We start from the raw sequence: 22,014 nt of genomic DNA, 5'->3' as shown, positions 1-22,014 counted from the left end.
TTTCTAAATACAGTATGTAGCAAGTACGTATTTGTGACTGTCCAGACTCCAGGTTCAAGAATGCCAAACTAATCAGGTACAATATATATTTTATAATGATTGACAAACAAGGAAAGTGTAAGATTTTTTTCACTCCAATAGGCAAAAGAGAGCAATCTGTCAATCTTAGCAAAACAAGATACTGTTTTAATACTTGGGGCAGCATGGTGGCACAGTGATTAGCACAACACTTTCAGTACCAGTAACCTGGGTTCAATTCCTGCCGCTGCCTGTCAGGAGTTCCCACAATCTCCCAGCATGCGTTTTCTCTGTGTGCTCTGGGTTCCTTCCACAGTCCAAAGATGTGCCAGCTGGTAGGTTAATTGCTCATTGTAAGTTGTCCCATGATGAGGCTAGGATTGAGTTGGGGGTTTGCTGGGTGGTATGGCTCAGAGGGAGAGAGGTGGATACTGGGAATCACATACTCATTATACTAAATAATACAACAAAAGCAAATTGTGTTGAAATTTCTAAAAGTGCACTGTAAGTTATTAATTTTCAGCACAGCAGACAGTAAGAAAGTAAATAAAAACTTATTTTTAGAAAATAATAATTGATTTTGGTGAACTAAGCTTAAAAAAAGGCAATGACATCCAGTCAGATTAGACACAAAAATATAAAAACACACTATAATTAAGTATATATAAATCAAGTTTATGTACAGCAAGGAATCTTGAGTTTGAGAAAATACAGCAATGAAACTTGCACAAATGGCACTCCAGTTGCATCCTCAAGTAAGGTTTCAATACAAGAATTAGATGTGAAAACATTTCTTGAGCAAAGTATCACAATGCCGCAGATTTGCCTGACGCAATTCTTCTAAAAGTTGTGGAAGTTTTAATCACAGAAAGCAATAAAAATTAGACAACAGTACCCTCTAGTGACAAATACTTTACACCAACATGATTGTCACTGTACCATAACCACATGCATTAGTTTGAGATAAAGTATGCACAACATCAAGCTTTCTCTTTCACCAATTTTGTGAATATTTAAAAGACTTCTCACATCTTTGAAGTAGGCCTTCAAAATATGTACTAAAGGTGCAACTGAAATAGATATCCTGCATTCTATCACCCAAAACAGTAAAAGAATGGGAATAATGGGTGGTAGTTTTAGGTCACTGTTAGTTAGATGTGAGGTCTCAAAATATTGCAGCATGATCTGACAAACACTGCAAAACAAATTCAGCAGTTTTTATCTTAAAGAAATAATTTTTCCTCACAGAAAGTACAATGCAACTGCAACAACAAAGACAGAGTACAGCCTAGGGAGATTTATCAACAGCTCCAATCAAATGCATCTGAGTACAGAAAGCAAAATATCAGCCGGCATCACGTCAACTGTATCACAGTGATTTTAAACAGAAACGAGTACTATCAAACTAAACACTACAGCACTTACCATTCTGTCCATGGCAATCATTTAGTTTAGATAAGAGCTCATTAAATTCATCTTGATGTGCAATCCAGTTATCCTAATCAAAAGTAAAAGGTTACAGTTAATGTTTTTTATCATTTATTAGTTAAATGCACATAGATAATAGCAGAAATGTGAAATAAAGAAAGATCAAGTAAAACACAGCTAAAAAAATATACCAACAGAAAGGAATATTTTAGTTGATACATTTCATCAATATCTAGACCCAATAAGCAAAATCTTCACTATTCATAGAAAGATAGAATAGTTACAGCACAATCCTGCGCACCATGGAATCTGTGCTGCCACTTGCCATTGCTTTTTCCACTCCCATATATGAAACATTGTGTCTAGCAGCAAGGACAATTAATTTGTGTACATAAGTTAACTGACAGAGTAATGCGAGTCTAAAAGCCACTAACTGAAAAGGCAATGGAAAAAAAAACTCTCACCAGATATAGCAAGTAGCTTGATGAGCGTCAACCTATAAGCCAATGGAACTAGGAACGAATAGTGGAATGTCAACCGTCCATTTCCCTGCACTGATGATGCCTAACCCACTGACTTCCTCCAGCAGCTCAGTTCTTTGCTCTAGATTCCAGCATCTGTAGTCTCATGTTGAAGCCTGTATCTATGCAAAGCCTTTATGTATGCAAAAGTTTGGGCACGTGGATGAATGAAAAATAGAGTAAATGGGGTAGTGTGGGTTTGGTACTTTTTTTTTTAATGATTATATTGGTCAGCACAACATGGAGGGCTAAAGTGCCTGTACTGTGCTGTAGTGTTCTATGGTTCTCTGGTATTTCTTGTACTCCATAAGAACCTCATTTGTTCCTACTTGCCCATAACTTCTATGTACCTCCTTTTTTCTCTTAACCAGGGACAAAATATCTCTTGAAAACCATAGTTCCCTACACTTATTATATTTAGCATTCTGTATAATGTTTCAAAAATCAATTAAAATTTGCACTTTTTGCTTCCAGGTATACCATGATACTGGCAGCTCAGCAATTTGGTGATTTCACAGCTGTCAGGCAGCCATGACATCATGCTAACTGAGAAAAGACGAAGTTCCCATTACTGAGGGAATATTCTTTTTGATGTCAACCTCAAAGGAAATGTTTTGTGACTGACTAAAAACTCTGGAAAACTTATCTTTCAGCATCTCCCATTTTGAAATGCAGCACGTGCAGAAAGGTGGGTAGGAAAGCTACCTCTCATTAGGCATCATCCTAGAGCCAGAGCATAGATCTTTCTTTTATGTCAGAATAATTTTATTCAATAAAGAAAAATTATTTTTCTCAATTATACTTCTGGAACCTCACTGCAACCTTCACTTATGTTTTAAGCAAGTGAATAATTTTCCAGACAGAAAATCAAAACTACATCAATGAAAATTTCATGTTTTAAGCCTCTCAATGCTCTCCACAGCAAATATAAAGTAGCCACAATTCCAGAGTTAAAATCTTAGGCAAATTATTAAAATAACTGACCACTTATAAGTTATACAAGTGATGCCAATCACTTGAAAATTTGAGTGAAACATTTGAATCTGTTGGCGCTCACAAATTAAAAGTGATTTTATAGCAGATATCAAAAGAACCAGTTGTTGAAAAAAAGGTGATTTTCTTTCTACATTTTAGATTAGAAGATATTCAAGATATTTATATACTTAAGTATCACTTCATTCTCGATTAATGGTAACCAGAAATTTCATGCATTCAATAATTGGACTAAATTTGTGTAATATCAGAAAGCTCACTTCATGATTCTGGGTTGCTCCTAAACCCACTTTGTTGTTCTTGATTTGGACTTTAATGTTTTCAGTTTCCCCTTGTTCATGAGCTCCAAGTCCCTAAAAGAAAATAAATAAAATGAGCCACTTTTTGTAAATTAAATGTATGAAAAGCCCACATCTAATTTTAATTGTTTTCCTTGGTATTCACCCACTGCCCCCCTTGGAAGTTTTCATGTTTTATTGTTTCACAACATTTAATCACAGTGGATTTAATTCGGCTTCTTTTTAATACTGATCAATAGAAAAAGATTATTTCATGTCAAAGTGAAAACAGATCTCTACAAAGTGATTTAAATTAATTACAAATATAAAACACAGAATAACTGATCACATAATGATTCACCCCCTTTAATATGACACACTGAATCATCACTGGTGCAGCCAATTTCTTTTAGAAGTCATATAATTAGTTAAATGGAGATCACCTGTGTGTAGTCAAGGCTTTTAATTGATTGTAGTAAAAATACACCTGTATCTGGAAGATCCAACTGCTGGACTGATTTGGGGTTGGAGAGGGATTGGTATTATGGAGGCATATCGTGGCAAATTAAAATGTAGTAACTGTGGTGGGGAACACAAGTATGAAGATTATTAAGGTATAAAGTTTTAATGTAATTGCAGATGAGGACATAGTGTAGCTTATAGAGGATGCTAAATGCTTTAAGAAGGCAACTGAAGTTCAACAGGGTTAAAGTACAGTTAGGTGTGTCTTTTGCAGAGACCTTACAAAAGTTAAACTGAATGTTGATAAAGTTTTACTAGTCAGCAAATAGAATGTGATCAGAGGCTATATGTCCACTTCATACTAAAGACACTTTACTAGTTGATAACATGACGCTTGTGATGTAGACTTACTAAATTGTACTGCTCTGACATATAGTTGTACTGAGGAAATTAAAATTATTGTGAAAGCTGCTGAAAAGTATCTGGGTATAGCTGGTGTTATGTGGGAAGTAGGGCAGTAAAGTGGTAAGTTTTTACAATGCTTGTGGAAGGCTTTTGATTGATTTGTTGGAAAGCAGATGTAGTTCTAGCTCACCAAGGGTTGTATGGTGTGAGGATTTTAAACACAGATGTCACTGTGAAGCTGTTCACAGAGTAATAGTAATGATTTGACTGTAGAAGAAATTTTAGATATTTCACATCTTTTGTGTCTTAATGATAGGAGAGGTACGAGATTTAATGTTCATAATCATTCTGAAACTGTTACAGATTAAAGTTTAGTTTCAAACATTCTGGCTGGAGAGTGAGAAGGATGTCATGGGAGAGGAAACACGGGGGGAGGGCGAGGCAATCATTTTCCTATATTTATAAGCTTGGGTCTGGATTTGAATACGGGTCAGGAGGCTGCTTTTAGGAGGTGGAATTTTGGTAAAGCAAATTGGGAGAAGTTTGAGGTTTTATGTGATGAGCATCTGTCTGAGCTGAATGTTGTGGATGATGTGGATTTATGCAATAGAAGGTTATGTCACATTATTTATCAAACTGGTGGAAGTCAATCCTAGTCAAAAGGGCATTAATAGGAGAAAATCAGTGCCATGGTGGACTGAGAATGTGCAGAGGCAATTAGGGAGAGAAATAATGAGTTTAGGAAAATTAAGGAGCATCACTCACTGAGTGACCTAATAAGTATAAAACGGCACAGGCTGTGATGAGGAAAGGTTGCAAAAGAAATTTTACTGGGGGTCATATTGGAAGGGATATTAAACTTGGAGATGGTTGGGGAATGATTAAAAAAAGGGGTGGGATTCACAGGGCTACTAACATTCCAGTATTGATTAAAGAAGGTAATGCAGTTGTTACTGAAATAGAGAAGGTTCAGTTACTGGCTCAATCGTTTTCCTCAACTCATAATCAAAATAATTTAAATGAAGAGACTAAACAATGTAGGAATAAGGCTCTAAGTGAATACCCTGATGAGTTGGAAGTCAGCTGTAGCAATGATAGTATTAGTGATAGTGTTCTCTTTGTGTGAATTTAAGAAAGCTGTTTAGAGTGCACGTAAGGCAGCTCCAGGAAAGGATGACATGTTATTGCATGTTTAAACACATGGCCAACAACACTCTTAATAAAATTTTTAAATCTTATTTGGACTTTAGGCTATCTTCCCTTCTCATGGAAAATGGCAATAGTAGTGCCTATTCTAAAGCCTGGTAAACCTTCCATCGGATCAATATCACTAATGCCCCATTTGTGAAAACTTACGGAAATTATGGCAAAAGAGTGGTTGAATTATATTTTTTGGAGGGATAGAAGAGGTGATAGTGTTTTAACAGAGCAGATTTTGGCAGGGTGGTATGACACTGGATTCAGTTTTACATCTGGAAAATGATATTAGGAAAGCACAGGTAAAGTAGCTGTAATAGTATTTTTTTATATAGAAAAAGCATATGTTATTGAGGGAGGGTCTTTTGATTAAATTATGGAAATTGGGGAGAGAGGAAAGCTATATTTTGTTTGCTTTTTTAATTTGGATGGTCTATGCAGGTAGGGTATATTGGGGCTTCTATGAGATAGAGAATAGGCCCCCACAAGGCAGTATTTGTAGCACTTTATTATTTATTACGATATTTTTTCTCTCTGACATGAAAGAATATCATTTTGCAGATGAAAGAGCTTTATGGATCAGAGGCAGAAATTTCAATTTAACTGTATTTAAGATCCAATTAGTGATTAAGAAGGTCATAGAGTAGGCAAATAGATGGGCTTTTAAGCTTTCAGTAGCTGAACCACAAGTTGTAAGTTTTACAAAGAGGACCAATAGACCTGCACTTAATTTGAAATTGTAGAGTTAAGCTCTTGAAGAAATGTTAGTGGTCAGACTTCTTGACATATAGCTGAATAAGAAGCTGACATGGAAGCACCATATCAGTAAGATAATTGACAAATGTAAATATTCTTGGGTGTCTATGTGGGTACTCTTGGGTGCTACACAAAAATCTGACCATTTATATTTATTTAATTAGATCTGTAAATTGATCATGGCTGTGTGGGTTATGGATCAGCTTCACCTTCAGATTTAAAATGTCTGGATGTGATGCAAGCTCAGGCTTTAGGACTATGTTGTGGTGCAGTAAGGTCGTCCCCTGTTTCAGCTTTTTACTGGTTGAAATGTAATTACCCTTATAGTTGCAGAGGCTGAAGTTGTTAACATACTGGATTAATTTGAAGGGGCAGAGGAATGATCACCCCATTTAGTGTGTTGGAAAACTGTTGGGAACATCACAAGAAGAGTGCTTTTAGTTTTGGGTGGCTGGATTCTTATCACACTATGAATGAGTTTGCTGGATTATACAATATGTCCCACTGTAGCTTTTTCAGTAACCCCACCTTGGTTTTTTTCCCCCGATTATTTTAGGTTGCATGATTTAATGAAGTCCAAGGATCCCTGATAAGCCTGAGAGTCTGTTGATTCATCATAGAACAATAGATCACTACAGCACAGTGCAGGCCCTTCAGCCCTCCATGTTGTGCCGACCCATATAATCCTTAAAATAAAAGTACTAAACCCACACTACCCTATAACCCTCCATTTTTCTTTCATCCATGTGCCTGTCCAAGAGGATCTTAAATACCCCTAATGTTTTAGCCTCCACCACCATCCCTGGCAAGTCATTCCAGGCATTCACAACCCTCTGTGTTTTTAAAAAAAAACACCAAAAAAAACTTGCCCCTGATGTCTCCCCTAAACTTTCCTCCCTTAACTTTGTACATATGCCCTCTGGTGTTTGCTATTGGTGCCCTGGGAAACAGGTACTGACTATCCACCCTATCTATGCCTCTCGTAATCTTGTAGACCTCTATTAAGTCCCCTCTCAATCTTCTATGCTCCAAAGAGAAAAGTCCCAGCTCTGCTAACCTTGCTTCATATGACCTGTTCTCCAAACCAGGCAACATCCTGGTAACTTTCCTCTGCACCCTCTCCATAGCTTCCACATCCTTCCTATAATGAGGTGACCAGAATTGAATACAATACTTTAAGTGCAGTCCCACCAGAGATTTGTAGAGTTGCAACTTGACCTCTCTACTCTTGAATTCAATTCCCGTTAATGAAGCCTAGCATCCCATAGGCCTTCTTAACTACCCTATCAACCTGCGCAGCAACCTTGAGGGATGTATGGATTTGAACCCCAAGGTCCCTTTGTTCATCCACACTCTTAAGTAACTGACCATTAATCCTGCACTCAATCTTCTGGTTTGTCCTTCCAAAATGCATCACCTCACACTTGTCTGGATTAAACTCCATCTGCCATTTTTCTGCCCAACTCTGCAGCCTGTCTATATCCTCTTGTACCTTCGACAACCTACTGCTCCATCCACAACTCCTCCAATCTTCATATCATCTGCAAACTTACTCACCCATCCTTCCGCCTCTACATCAGGTCATTTATAAAAATCACAAATAGCAGGGGTCCCAGGACAGATCCCTGTGGCACACCACTAGTCACTGACCACCAGGCAGAATACTTTCCTTCCACAACTACCCTCTGCTTTCTTCCTTTAAGCTAATTTTTTTATCCAAACAGTCAAGGTTCCACTTATCCCATGCATCATGACTTTCTGGATGAGTCTCTCATGAGGGACCTTGTCAAATGCTTTGCTGAAGTCCATGTAGACCACATGCACTGCCCTACCCTCATCAATTTGTTACCTCTTCAAAAACTCAATCAGGCTCGTGAGGCACGATCTTCCCCTCACAAAACCATGTTGACTATCCATGAGTAGACTGCACTTCTCCAAATGCTCGTAGATCCTATCCTTAAGAATCCTTTCCAGTAGTTTGCATACCACGGATGTAAGACTCACCGGTCTATAGTTCTCAGGTTTCTCCCTATTACCTTTTTTAAACAAGGGAACTAGAGTTGCTATTCTCCAGTGCTCTGGCACTTCCCCTGCAGCCAAAGAGGATTCAAAGATCATGGCTAATGCTCCTGCGATCTCTTCTCTCAATTCCCACAACAACCTGGGGTGTATCATATCCGGCCCTTAATGTTTTTAAGAAGATCCAGCACTTCTTCTTCCTTAATCTCCATATTGTCCAGCACACAGGCCCACTCTACTTTGACCTCATCCTGATCAAGATCCTTTACACTTGTGAATACTGAAGCAAAGTATTCATTTAGTACCTCCCCAACCTCCTCTGCTTCCAGGCACATGTTGCCCTTGTTATCCTTTAGCGGTCTCAGCTTCATTCTTGTCATCCTCCTATTCTTCACATACGCATAGAATGCCTTGGGGTTCTCCTTAATCCTACATGCCAAGGTCTTCTCATGCCCCCTTCGAGCTCTCCCAAGTCCTTTCTTTAGCTCCTTCCTGGCTACCCTATATTTCTCATAAGCCCCTCCTACTTCCTGCTTCTTATATCTAACATAAGCTTCCTTTCTCCTCTTGACGAGTTGCCTCACCTGTTTCGTCAGCCATGGCTCCCTTTTCCTACCATTTTTTCCTTGCCTCAGTGGGACAAACCTATCCTGAACCTAGCTCAAGTGTTCCCTAAACTTCTCCCACATTACTTCTGTGCTTTCCCCTTTGAACATCTGTTTCCAATTTACTCTCGCTAGTTCCTGCCTCATCCCTTCAAAGTTAGCCCTTCTCCAGTTAAGCACTTTACCATTTTGTCTGACTTTATCCCTTTCCATAGCTATGCTGAAGTTAAGGGAGTTGGGGTCACTCTCACCAAAATGCTCCCCCACCAAGAGGTTTGTCACCTGACCAGGTTCATTACCCAGAACTAGATCCAGTTGCGCTCAGGAGGTGCCAGTCAATACAAGGGAAGTTGAAATCACCCATAACTACTACCCTGTATTTCCTGCACCATTCTAAAATATGCCTGCTTATCTGCTTCTCAGTGTCCCAAGGGCTAATTGGGGGCCTATAGACTACTCCCAACACATTGATTGATCCCTTCCTATTTCTGACTTCCACCCAGACTGACTCCATGGACACTCCTTCTGCAGCATCCTCCCTTTCTATAGCCGTCATACTATCCCTGACCAGCAATGCCACTGCCCCCCCTTTTCTACCTCCCATCCTATTCCTTTTAAAACACCTGAACCCCGGGACCTGCATCATCCAATCCTGCCCTTCCTCCAACCAAGTTTCAGTAACTGCCACAACATCATAGTTCCACGTACTAATCCATGCTCTAAGTTCATCCTCCTTGTTTCCAATACTCCTAGCATTGAAATAGACACATTTCAACCCCTTTAACTGGCTGCAATTACGTTCTGTCCCCTGCCTGTCCTTCCTCATCAACTCAGAACTCTTAGCATCATGCCCTTGTCCTTCTACCTTAATCCCTGCACTCTGATTCCCACCCCCCTGCCAAACTAGTTTAAACCCTCCCCAACAGCTCTATCAAACCTGCCCGCCAGGATATTGGTCCCCCTGGGATTCAAGTGCAACCCGCCCTGTTTGTACAGGTCACACCCGCCCCAAAAGAGGTCCCAATGATCCAGAAATCTGAATCCTTGCTCCCTGCTCCAATCCCTCAGCCACACATTGCTCCTCCACCTCATTCTATTCCTATTCTCACTGTCGCGTGGCACAGGCAGTAATCCCGAGATTACTACCTTTAAGGTCCTGCTTTACAATTTCCTTCCTAACTCCCTGTAGTCTTCTTTCAGGACCTCTTCCCTTTTCCTACCTATGTCATTGGTACCAATATGTACCACGACCTCTGGCTGTTCTCCCTCCCACCGCAGGATATCTTGGACACGATCAGAAACATCCCGGACCCTGGCACCTAGGAGGCAAACTACCATCCATGTTTCTTTCCTGCGTCCACAGAATCGCCTGTCTGAACCCGACTATAGACCCCTATCACTACTGCCCTCCTCTTCTTTTCTGCACCCATCTGATCCACAGGGCCAGATTCTGTGCCAGAGGCACAGCCACTGTCGCTTCCCCCAGGTAGGCTGTCCGCCCCCCTCCCCCCCAACAGTTCTCAAACAGGAGTACTTATTGTCAAGGGGTACAGTCACAGGGGTACCCTCTAGTGCCTGACTCTTCCCCTTCCCCCCTCCTGACTGTGACCCACTTGTCTGTCCCCCATGGCCCCAGAGAGACCACCTGTCTGTAACTCCTCTCTATCACCTCCTCACTCTCCCTGACCAGATGAAGGTCATCGAGCTGCAGCTCCAGTTCCCTAACATGATCCCTTAGGAGTTGCATCTTGATGCACCAGGTGCAGATGTGGCTGGGACACCGGGAGACTCCAGGACCTCCCACATCTGACACCGACCACAGAAAACCAGCCTCACACACATCCTTTTGCAATCAACAACTGCCTCACCTCATCCAGTTACCGCTGAAGCCAGTGGAGCCCAAAGCCCTTTCACTCTGCTGCCTCTCACTCTGCTGCCCGCTGGATATGGCTGCCTTTTTTTAAAACTGTTTGCACTCAACTGGCTGTGTGCCTGCGCAGTCTGGCCTCTTTCTTCCCCAGAGAACTCAAAATGTCTTCCTGCTGGAAATCCTTAGGTGCTCTCCTGCTGCCTTCTTGTTCCGAATCAATATGTCAAGGAAATTTATTGTAATATGTTAACCATTTTTACTGATGGATCAAAAGAACATTTAACAAGAAATGTCAGTATGGCTGTTTTTTTGTGCCTGTGTTACAGTAACAATAAAGAAGTGTCTTACTAACCATTAATCAGCACATACCGCAGAGCTGGTTGGGCATTTTGGGCTTGCAGTGACTGGAGGAAATTTGTTCAGATTCTTTTTGGTTTTGACAATCTTAAAATGTGTCATTCAAGCAGTAGGTCAGATTTACCACTGGAAGCTCTAAAAAATTTTTATTTCATATTCAAAGTATTGATCGACATGTCTTCTTATGGGTCCCTGCACAGAGGTGTTCAGGGGAATGAATGGGTTGATCGTTTGGACAAAAAGGCTGTTAAAAGTTCATCTGTGAATCTAGACCTTCCACTTAGCAAATCAGAGGCTAAGGGGTTGATGGGGCAAAGAATTAGGGGATTATGGCAAGACCTGTGGAAAAATGGCATATGGGGAGACAGCTTTACGGAATACATAAAACTGTTAGATTGATGGGAGAAGGGCGTAAGACAAGAAAAACAACACTAGGGCATGTAGGTTTTGTTATCATTATGAAACAGTTGAACACTTTATGATGTGAAGCATATAAGGTTAAACAAAAGCAAATGCAAACTGCATTACCACCTTTGGGCGTTGACAGTTTTAAAAAACTAAGTTATGCAATTCACAATATTGTCTTTCATTATTGACAATACATAGGGCTTTTTGGGGTAATTTAGTTTTCACTTGATGAAGAACTAATGGGATTTTTATTTCCCAACACTCTACACCACACTCCAGTCCAGTTGGTGGCAGTAAGGCAGCGGTCCCCAACCTCCAGGCCGCGGACCAATACCAGGCTGCGAAGCATGCAGCACATCTTTAAGAAAAAAGCTGAAATAAACAAGCTAATTAATTAGGTGCCGCCCGGCACATAAATGTCGGCCCAGATCAGAGGCAATTGCCGATTGGCTTGTTTATTTCGGCTTTTTTTTTAAAAAGATGCACTGGGTGCATACCACCTACCGCTGCACTGCTGCATGTTTCGCGGCCTGGAGGTTGGGAACCACTGCAGTAAGGCATCTTTACGTTGGAATGTCAACCAGAGGAAGAGGAAGCTTCACCAGTCGCAGCTTTATGGGATAGTGGCCACTGTTGGAGGGAAAAAAGAACTCACATGAAGTGTTGGCTAGAGTTTGCCAGAAGGCCTGTGGGAGACTCCAAAGTCAGCTAGAAGGTTCTATGGTCTGATGAAACCAAAATTGAGCCTTTTGGCCATCAGCATAAGACAAACTGCACATGCTGGCTGCATCATGTCATGGGGATGCTTCACAGCAGCAGGCCCTGGAAGGCTTGTGAAAGTGGAGGGTAAAATAAAGGGAAATCTTGGAGGAAACCCTGATGCTGCCTACAAGAGAACTGCAACTTGGGAGATTTGTTTTCCAGCAAGGCAATGACCCCAAGCATAAAGCCAAAGCTACACAGCAATGGCTTAAGAACAACAAAGTTAATGTTCTGGAGTGGCCAAGTCAGAGTACAGACCTCAATCAAATTGACAATTTGCGGTTGGACTTGAAAAGGGGTTATTTACTCACAATCCCCATGCAATCTGACAGAGCTTGAGCAGTTTTGTTAAAAATGAGGGAAAAATTGCAGTGTCCTGGTGTGCAAAGCTGATAGAGACCTATCCACACAGACTCATGGCTGTAATTGCTGCCAAAGGTGCATCTACTAAATGCTGTCTTGAAGGGGGAGAATAATTATGCAATTATTGTTTAATAATTATAATAAATTTAGACCAAGTTGTAGACTTGTTTTCACTATGACAGGAAAGTGTCTTTTTCTGTTGATAAAACATGAAAATTTCTAGGGGGTGAGTAGGGGAGAAAATACTTTTTGTAGGTACTGTATAAACACCTGAAATATTTCAATTAATAGTTACAGAAACTTGCAAATAATGTTTACAGACACTTCCCCCCATTACAGTCTCTACAGATAGCTTCAAAATATTGACCTTTTTCCCTACATTATCCAGCAAGTTAAAAGCTCCATACTAAACAAAAATAATTCATTTTGAATGCTATTTTTTCACAATAAGATTGGTGGTGTTACAGATAACAAGGGTGATTGTCTAAGGCTGAAACATGATACAAGCCAACAGGAAAGTTGGACAGAACAGTGCATGGTGGAATGTAATCCTGACAAGTGTGAAGTGATACATTTTTGAGGAGCAAATAAGGATAGAAGCCCAAAGGTGTTATAATGAACAGAGGGACCTTGAAAGAGGAAACACAGGTGGAAAGGGTGAAGGCAGCATATGGGATAAATACAGGACCGGGAACATCAGGTTTCAACTTTTTAAAACAGCAGTTAAAACAAAAGTCTCCTGTTTGCTTATATAAAATAATAGCTTTCTTCTAATATTTAATAGAAGAAAATATTAAATTTTCTTCCGGCTAGTGTTTACTCTGTAGAAGTCCAGCATGACTCAGGAATGTATGATGTAAATGCTTAGAATGCTTTAGATATGGTTGGAAAACTATAAGCCAAATAGTGGTTTGATATAGTGGCGAAAGCAGTAGAGGATAGATGGAGACTATTCTTGGCTACATGAAAATTAGGCAAAATTGAGAAGGGAACAAAATGGAGAAGATACTTTGCAGCATTTCAGAGGAATAATTAATTTAAATAATGTGGATTTTAGACTTAAAGGAAAAAGGAGCCAATACACTGCTGAGTGGAAACAAAGCCTCTAGAAATACTTGACAAAATACAAAATAAAGCTAATACAAGAAATTCTAATGAGGAACTTCAATTATCTTACTAAAAACTGACAAACTACCAATGTAAGGGACAAAGTTGGGGAATTTCTGAAAAATACACAAAAGAACTATTTCAAATCAAGTTGTAGCTGAATTAAGAAGGAAGCAATGATGGATTAAGGATTCAAAAATGAAACTGTTTTAATGAAAAATGTTTCTGCAGAGTTATTTTGTAAACAGTGATTACAACAGGATTATATTCCTGTGTTATATCATGCAATGAATTCAAGTGCACAATACTACAAACTCAACTATTACCACAGATGATTTAGCCAACTCAGCACAGAACAGAGATTGGGCATACATATGACAGATAAAGTTGAACACACAGATTCTTTGGACTTAGAGAAATATAATTGTTCATATATAATTTACACACCTGACTCGTTTCATCATGGCTTGGCTTCACGAACAAAGATTTAGGAAGGGGGCAGCCCACGTCTGCTGCAGGCTTGCTGGTGGCTGATGAGGCCAATACGGGACAGGCAGACCCGGCCGCAGCAGCTACGTAGAAGTGGGCGTGTCCTTCAGCCTGCGCAATGGTTTTTTTTTAGGTGAAGTGCAGTGTGCATGGTACTGGGCCCACCCTTTACACCCGAGGTTCATCTGCCATAGCCTAGCAAGCTGGGACAATGGCAGCAAGGTCCTTCGGTGGTAGGAGTTACGTAGGAGTGTCCTTCTCCTAGGTGAATGGCCTGACAAGGATGACAAGCCCCACCTGCCCGGGTTTGGTGTCAGAGTTGTCCTTCTTTTAGGCTGACTGCCAACCAAGGCTAATGAGCCCAGCCTACCCATCCAGTTATACCGCCAGACACTCGGTCACGCGATGACATAGCAAGCTCATGGAAAACAGGGGGCATCGATGAGAAGGAGTCACTACGGACGCAGTAGTGTAGGAAAGGCCATTTGCACTGGCCTCCTGCCTAGCAAGCCAGACAGTGACCTCACAGCGATCACAACACTGGGAAAGAACAGGCGATGTGGCGCGTGCACTTTCCCTGGGTGAGCATGCACTCTCCTTTAGATATAATATAATTACCTTTCCTTTAGACCATCCCATTTTCTCCAACATCTTTAGCCCAAATCTGGATTCATCATTTTTCCAGTTGTTATTTCTCGGATCCACAGACCACTTCTGCTTCCTACGGGCTAAAAAGAAAACAGTTGGTACGAGAAATTCTATGTTTCTTTATTCATTTACTAAATGTGGACTACATCAACAAAGTCCTTTTGAAAAATACCTGAATGGGTGTTAGTGAGCTGTCTAGTTAAATCACTGCAGTCCTTCTGGTAAAAGTACATCTACATTGCTGTTTAGGGCATTGTTCTACTAAGATTTTGACCAATGATAATGAAGAAACTATTACTGTATGAACTTCCATGTCAGGACAGTATGTGGATTGAGTTAACGTCATCCTAGGCAGTAAAGACAGTGGGTAAAGTCATGAGTGAGTGCACACAATAGTGGTGAAAGGAATGAATCTTCACAAATACAGTAGTGTGCAAAAGTCTTAGGCACCCTGGATTTTTAAAAATATATAAACTTTGTTTCACATGTTCAGTTTTTTTTGTCATCTGCATTAATGTGTCTGTAGAAAAGAGTAAATATTAAATTTTCAAATATTCATTTTCCAAAAAGTTAAATGTTTACAGAGAAGCTTTCATATTTTGCTTAAAGAAAGTAACATTAAATAATAGACTTTTCAAATACTTTGTAGATATATAGCCCAGTGCATGATTAAACAAAGATAACAAACAGATGCTAATGATCAATGATCTGAATGAACTGAACTGATTAAGTGAAATAGAAATGGGTGTAGAAGTGTCACACATCAGAAGACATACTTTTCAGGTTGGCTGTACTGGGGAGGCTTAAAAGTGATGTGATGGTAGAGTTTTTAAAAAATGTCAAAAAGTGGTAAGTGCCTACAGTAGTAGGTTACCGGGAGAGTAGTGAAATCTGGCAGTGTGGCGGAGTTTAAGAGGCCCTTAGATAGACAATATGAAGGAAATGAAGGCACATACGAAAGAACATTTAGTATAAACTGGCATTAAGATCAGCAAAACATTGTAGGCTAAATGGTTCAGTACTGTGCTGTTCTACGTTCTTTGGTTCTGTAATCTTACTGTCCGGCACCAGAATCAAATCAAAAGTCACCAGTCCAGTTGTTGTGGACAGTTCAACAATTAGAAAGACTTGGAACCTCAGTATACATACATGTCTTCAACAGTAACCGTGAAAGCACAAGCAAGCACTTGCAACCACTTTCAGCCACCAAGATCCACATTTGACCACTTCCCAACTCCCATCCTTTTTTTAAAGTCATCTGCTAACCAATAATCTCAGCTCTAGGGCTTTTCTGCAGGCGCTCATCATGGTGGTAACCCAAGGAGCAATCTTCAGGTATTCCTTCATGTCATGAACTGGTCTGAACCTGGTAGTGTGAGTAAAGGACATACAGGTTTATCCAAACAGCTCTCAAATCTCTCTCCATCTAATTCTACCGATCTTGCTTTGCGTCAGGTGACCACCCTGGTTTCTCTCACTTTTTATTCCAAAGCATTTCATATTAACTTGATCAAATCGCCCGATCAGTTCCCTGTAACTCCGAGTGGGGAAGCTACAAATGCTGCAGGATCTCAGTCAGCCTAAAGGGGAGACCTGTTGGGGTAACTCGGCGACTGGGGCAGCATCTCTGCGGTGAAAGCCAGTCCCCGCGCAGGACGGCGGTGGAAACGGGACCGTTGCCCCGAAGCTGCTCGAGCCGAGACCCGGCAGCGGCGCACGTGCTGCCCCGTACTTACGCTCCGCCAGCATCGCCATCCGGCCGACTCCTCTCGTCGTTAACGTCCGGAGCTAAACGGATTCAAAAGGCAGCCAGAAGTCTTCCCATTATATAAAAAGTAGCTCAATCCACAGCCCTGGGCCTCCGAACCCAGAATTAATTCTCCACCGAGCGGGAGCCAAAAAAAACTACCACGCCTGCGCAGAAGAGCGCCCGTGTCCGCGCCTGCCCACGACTCCGGCGGGGAGGGTCAAATGGAGCTCTGACTCCTCAGAGAGAAAACGGTAGCGGCCTTGAATATTAATACCTGTATCACCAAGGCAAGTAATGAGGATAATGCTTCTAGGTAAAATACTCTATCAAAGGTTAAAGTAAAACACTGATGATGGGGTCTGATTTCCTTCAAAGTAGAAAAGGTTGAGGAGGAGCCTGGTTGAGCTATACAAAGTTAGGATGTAGATGGTGAGAAATCTATAGAGGTGTCTATAATCAAGATTGTGTAGATTTAAGGAAAGGGACAGGAGATTAAAGGGGATTTGTGTGTTTTTTTTTTCCATATGGAACGCAGTGCCGAAGGGGGTGGTTGGGTTAAGTGTTCTTCACAAGCATTGGGATGAGCGCTTTACCAAAACGTTGAAGGCAGTGAGTGGACCAAGTGCTGGGAAATAGAAGTAGTATTGAGAGGTACGATGACCAGCGTAGGCAAGGTAGAATGAAGAGGTGTGCGTTAAATTCAACAAACGAATGTGGCTAATTCAGTAATGCATTCGTTCTTAAAAATAACGAATTTTTTGTAATTTTTTATTGAAGTTCATCATTAAACAAACACTTCGGTAAGATGTATTTCAGATATTGTACATATATATCATATAGTCATATATCCCAAATCTCCATGTAATATTTATCTGAGGTATACATTTATAGAAAAGAGAGGAAAGAACAAGCGAAAGGAGAAAACTATGTACAAGTAGGGAATTATCTTTTTTTACAATATATTCATTGATTTGAGAGAATAAAATCAGGCGTAAGAGGTGTTATGTAGTTAAATCATTTTTCCCAGTATGAATCAAGTTGTTCCAACTTATGATTAATGGATGCTGTTATATTCTCCATTTTGTAAATGTCCATTGTAATTTCCATCCATGCGTTTAAGATTGGACTCTCCTGTGTAAGAGTCCTTTTACCAGCCACGAGTAGTATATTCATTAAATACTTATCTCTTTTCAACCATTCTTAAGGTATATACCCAAAATATATGGTCTTACTTTCTAAGCATATTTCACATTTCAAGATGTCTTGTAGAGTATTGTGTATCCCCCTCCAATAATCTGATAATGGGGCATTCCCGGAAAATATAATAGTTTGCATTCTGATTTCCACAATTTCTCCAGCAAACAGGGAGGTTACTATCATAATGGGATTTCTGAGAGGGTGCAACAAAATATCAAGTTTTTCCATCCGAACTCCCTCCATTTCTGTGAACTGGTACACTTCCATTGATACCTCCATATTATTGTCCATTCTTCCTCATATATAATTATCCCTCCTTCCTTCTCCCATTTTGTTTTAATGTATGAAGTCAAATGTGTTTTAAGTTTTGACAAACCCTTATACACACTTGAAAAAATATCTATCTTAATGATATCTTTAATATATACTCTATACACAATAGACAATAGGTGCAGAAGTAGACCATTCGGCCCTTTGAGCCTGCACCATCATTCTGAGATCATGGCTGATCATCTACTATCAATACCCAGTTCCTGCCTTGGCCCCATATCCCTTGATTCCCCTATCCATAAGATACCTATCTAGCTCCTCCTTGAAAGCATCCAGAGAATTGGCCTCCACTGCCTTCTGAGGCAGTGCTTTCCAGACCCCTACAACTCTCTGGGAGAAGAAGTTTTTCCTTAACTCTGTCCTAAATGACCTACCCCTTATTCTCAAACCATGCTCTATGGTACTGGACTCTCCCAGCATCTGGAACATATTTCCTGCCTCTATCTTGTCCAATCCCTTAATAATCTTATATGTTGCAATCAGATCCCCTCTCAATCTCCTTAATTCCAGCGTGTACAAGCCCAGTCTCTCTAATCTCTCTGCGTAAGACAGTCCGGACATCCCAGGAATTAACCTTGTGAATCTACACTGCACTTCCTCTACAGCCAGGATGCCCTTCCTTAACCCTGGAGACCAAAACTGTACACAGTACTCCAGGTGTGGGCTCACCAGGGCCCTGTACAAATGCAAAAGGATTTCCTTGCTCTTGTACTCAATTCTCTTTGTAATAAAGGCCAACATTCCATTAGCCTTCTTCACTGCCTGCTGCACTTGCTCATTCACCTTCAGTGACTGATGAACAAGGACTCCTAGATCTCTTTGTATTTCTCCCTTACCTAACTCTACACCGTTCAGATAATAATCTGCCTTCCTGTTCTTACTCCCATAGTGGATAACCTCACACTTATTCACACTAAACGTCATCTGCCAAGTATCTGCCCACTCACCCAGCCTATCCAAGTCACCCTGAATTCTCCTAACATCCTCATCACATGTCACATTGCCACCCAGTTTAGTATCATCAGCAAACTTGCTGATGTTATTCTCAACGCCTTCATCTAAATCGTTGATGTAAATCGTAAACAGCTGTGGTCCCAATACCGAGCCCTGTGGCACCCCACTAGTCACCACCTGCCATTCCGAGAAACACCCATTCACCGTTACCCTTTGCTTTCTATCTGCCAATCAGTTTTCTATCCATGTCAATATCTTCCCCCCAATGCTATGAGCTCTGATTTTACCCACCAATCTCCTATGTGGGACCTTATCAAATGCCTTCTGAAAGTCAAGGTACGCTACATCCACTGGATCTCCCTTGTCTAACTTCCTGGTTACATCCTCGAAAAACTCCAATAGATTAGTCAAGCATGATTTGCCCTTGGTAAATCCATGCCAGCTCGGCCCAATCCTATCACTCCTATCTAGATATGCCACTATTTCATCTTTAATAATGGACTCAAGCATCTTCCACACTACTGATGTTAGGCTGACAGGACAATAGTTCTCTGTTTTCTCCTTCCCTCCTTTCTTAAAAAGTGGGATAACATTAGCCATTCTCCAATCCTCGGGAACTGATCCTGTATCTCAGGAACATTGGAAAATGATTACCAATGCATCCGCAATTTCCAGAGCCACCTCCTTTCGTACCCTAGGATGCAGACCATCTAGACCTGGGGATTTGTCAGCCTTCAGTCCCATCAGTCTACTCATCACCATTTCCTTCCTAATGTCAATCTGTTTCATTTCCTCTGTTACCCTATGTCCTTGGCCCATCCATACATCTGGGAGATTGCTTGTGTCTTCCCTAGTGAAGACAGATCTAAAGTACTTATTAAGTTCTTCTGCCATTTCTCTGTTTCCCATAACAATTTCACCCAATTCATTCTTCAAGGGCCCAACATTGTTTTTAACTATCTTCTTTCTCTGCACATACCTAAAAAAGTTTTTGCTATCCTCCTTGATATTCCTGGCTAGCTTGCGTTCGTACCTCATTTTTTCTCCCTGTATTGCCTTTTTAGTTAAATTCTGTTGTTCCTTAAAAATTTCCCAATCATCTGTCCTCCCACTCACCTTAGCTCTGTCATACTTCCTTCTTTTTAACGCTATGCAATCTCTGACTTCCTTTGTCAACCACTGTGGCCCCTTTCCCCCCTTTGAATCCTTCCTTCTCCGGGGGATGAACTGATTTCGCACCTTGTGCATTATTCCCAAGAATACCTGCCATTGCTGTTCCACTGTCTTTTCTGCTAGGATATCCGTCCAGTTAACTTTGGGCAGTTCCTCCCTCATGGCTCCATAGTCTCCTTTGTTCAACTGCAACACTGACACCTCCCTTATCTGCCCTTATCCTTCTCAAATTGCAGATAAAAACTTATTATATTATGGTCACTACCTCCTAATGGCTCCTTTACTTCAAGATCGCTTATCAAATCCTGTTCATTACACAACACTAAATCCCGAATAGCCTTGTCCCTTGTCGGCTCTCGTACAAGCTGTTCCAAGAATGCATCCCGTAGGCACTCTGCAAATTCCCTATCCTGGGGTCCAGCAGATTCTCCCAGTTCACCTGCATGTTGAAATCCCCCATAACTACTGCAACATTACTTTTGCCACATGCCAATGTTAACTCCCTATTCAACTTGCACCCAATATCCATGCTACTGTCTGGGGGCCTGTAGACAACACCCATTAGGGTCTTTTTGCCCTTACTGTTCCTCAGTTCTATCCATACAGACTCTACTTCTCCTTATCCTATGTCCCCCCCTTGCAAAGGACTGAATTTCATTCCTCACCAACAGGGCCACCTCACTCCCTCTGCCCACATTTCTGTCCCTACGATAGCACGTATACCCTTGTACATTCATTTCCCAGGTCTGATCTCCCTGTAGCCATGTCTCAGTTATCCCAATAACATCATAGTTGCCCATTCACACCTGAGCTTCAAGCTCATCCGTCTTATTTCTGGCACTTCATGCATTCAGATATAGAATTTTTAGCCTATTTCTCCTCTCTCTGTTTAAATCGCTGCCTATTGTGCTTAACCCAGCTCCCCGAACTCCCATCGGGCTATACGCCCCTTGAATTTTGTTGTCCTTTCTAAATTTACTTATTCTTTCTGCACATTTATCTCCATGTTCTATCAGACCATCCCTCTGTACATGTGTCCTCCTTATCACTTGTTCCTCCTCACCTTTCTCTACTACACACTTAATATTCCTGAACCATGTAGTCCCCACCTGTCCTTTATTCTTCATCTCGCTATCTTCTCTCACATTCTGGATCCCTGCCCCCTGCAAATATAGTTTAAACCCCCCCAAGAAGCACTAGCAAATTTTCCTGCAAGAATGTTAGTACTGCTCCAGTTCAGGTGTAAACCGTCCCGTCGGAACAGATCCCACCTTCCCTGGAACAAAGCTCAATTATCTAAAAACCTGAAGCCCTCCCTCCTGCACCATCCTCTCAGCCACGTATTAATCTGTATAATCCTTCTGTTCCTTGCTTCACTCGCACGTGGCAATCCTAAGATTGTTACCCTGGAGGTCCTGCCCTTCAGCTTTGCACCTAACTCCCTGAACTCACTACACAGGACTCCCTCACTCATCCTACCCACGTCGTTGGTCCCTGCATGGACCACAACATCCGGGTTATTGCCCTCCCTCTCAAGAATAACCTGCACCGGTCTGAGATGTCTCGGACCCCGGCACCAGGGAAGCCACATACCATCCGAGACTCCCGATCTTCCCCACAAAATCTCCCATCCGCCCCCCCCCGACTATAGAGTCCCCTATCACTACCACTCTCTTCTCTTCCCTCCTCCCCTTCCTAGTCAAGGATCCAACCTCAGTGCCAGAGACAGGACCACTGCAACTTGTTCCTGGTAGGTCATCCCCACCAACAGTATCCAAAACGGTATGCTTATTGTTGATGGGAATGGCCACAGGGGTGCTCTGCTCTCTCTGTCTGCTCCCCCTGCCTCTCTTGACTGTCACCCATTTGCCTACCTCCAGTCTTTTTGGTGTGACTACCTCCCGATAACTCTTATCTATCTCTG

The 22,014-nt window shown here is 41.4% G+C and overlaps 1 protein-coding gene across 1 annotated transcript in view; it reads right to left on the bottom strand.

Annotated features, from left to right (window-relative positions):
* Positions 1-16,603, bottom strand: part of pinx1 (PIN2 (TERF1) interacting telomerase inhibitor 1) — a 108,303-nt gene extending 91,700 nt beyond the window's left edge. Inside the window, exons 1-4 of the mRNA XM_059981659.1 lie at positions 16,423-16,603; positions 14,657-14,766; positions 3,221-3,313; positions 1,444-1,516 (exon numbers count right to left, since the gene is read on the bottom strand). Coding sequence (XP_059837642.1) covers positions 1,444-1,516; positions 3,221-3,313; positions 14,657-14,766; positions 16,423-16,441 — 295 coding nt within the window. The 5' untranslated portion in view covers positions 16,442-16,603. The remainder of the gene's footprint in view (positions 1-1,443; positions 1,517-3,220; positions 3,314-14,656; positions 14,767-16,422) is intronic.
* Between the last annotated feature and the right edge of the window lie 5,411 nt (positions 16,604-22,014).

This window comes from Hypanus sabinus, chromosome 10 (assembly GCF_030144855.1).
Source record: "Hypanus sabinus isolate sHypSab1 chromosome 10, sHypSab1.hap1, whole genome shotgun sequence".
Taxonomy (NCBI): Eukaryota; Metazoa; Chordata; class Chondrichthyes; order Myliobatiformes; family Dasyatidae; genus Hypanus; species Hypanus sabinus.
The sequence above is the reverse complement of the archived record's forward strand: the minus strand, read 5'-3'. Positions and strand labels throughout refer to the sequence as shown.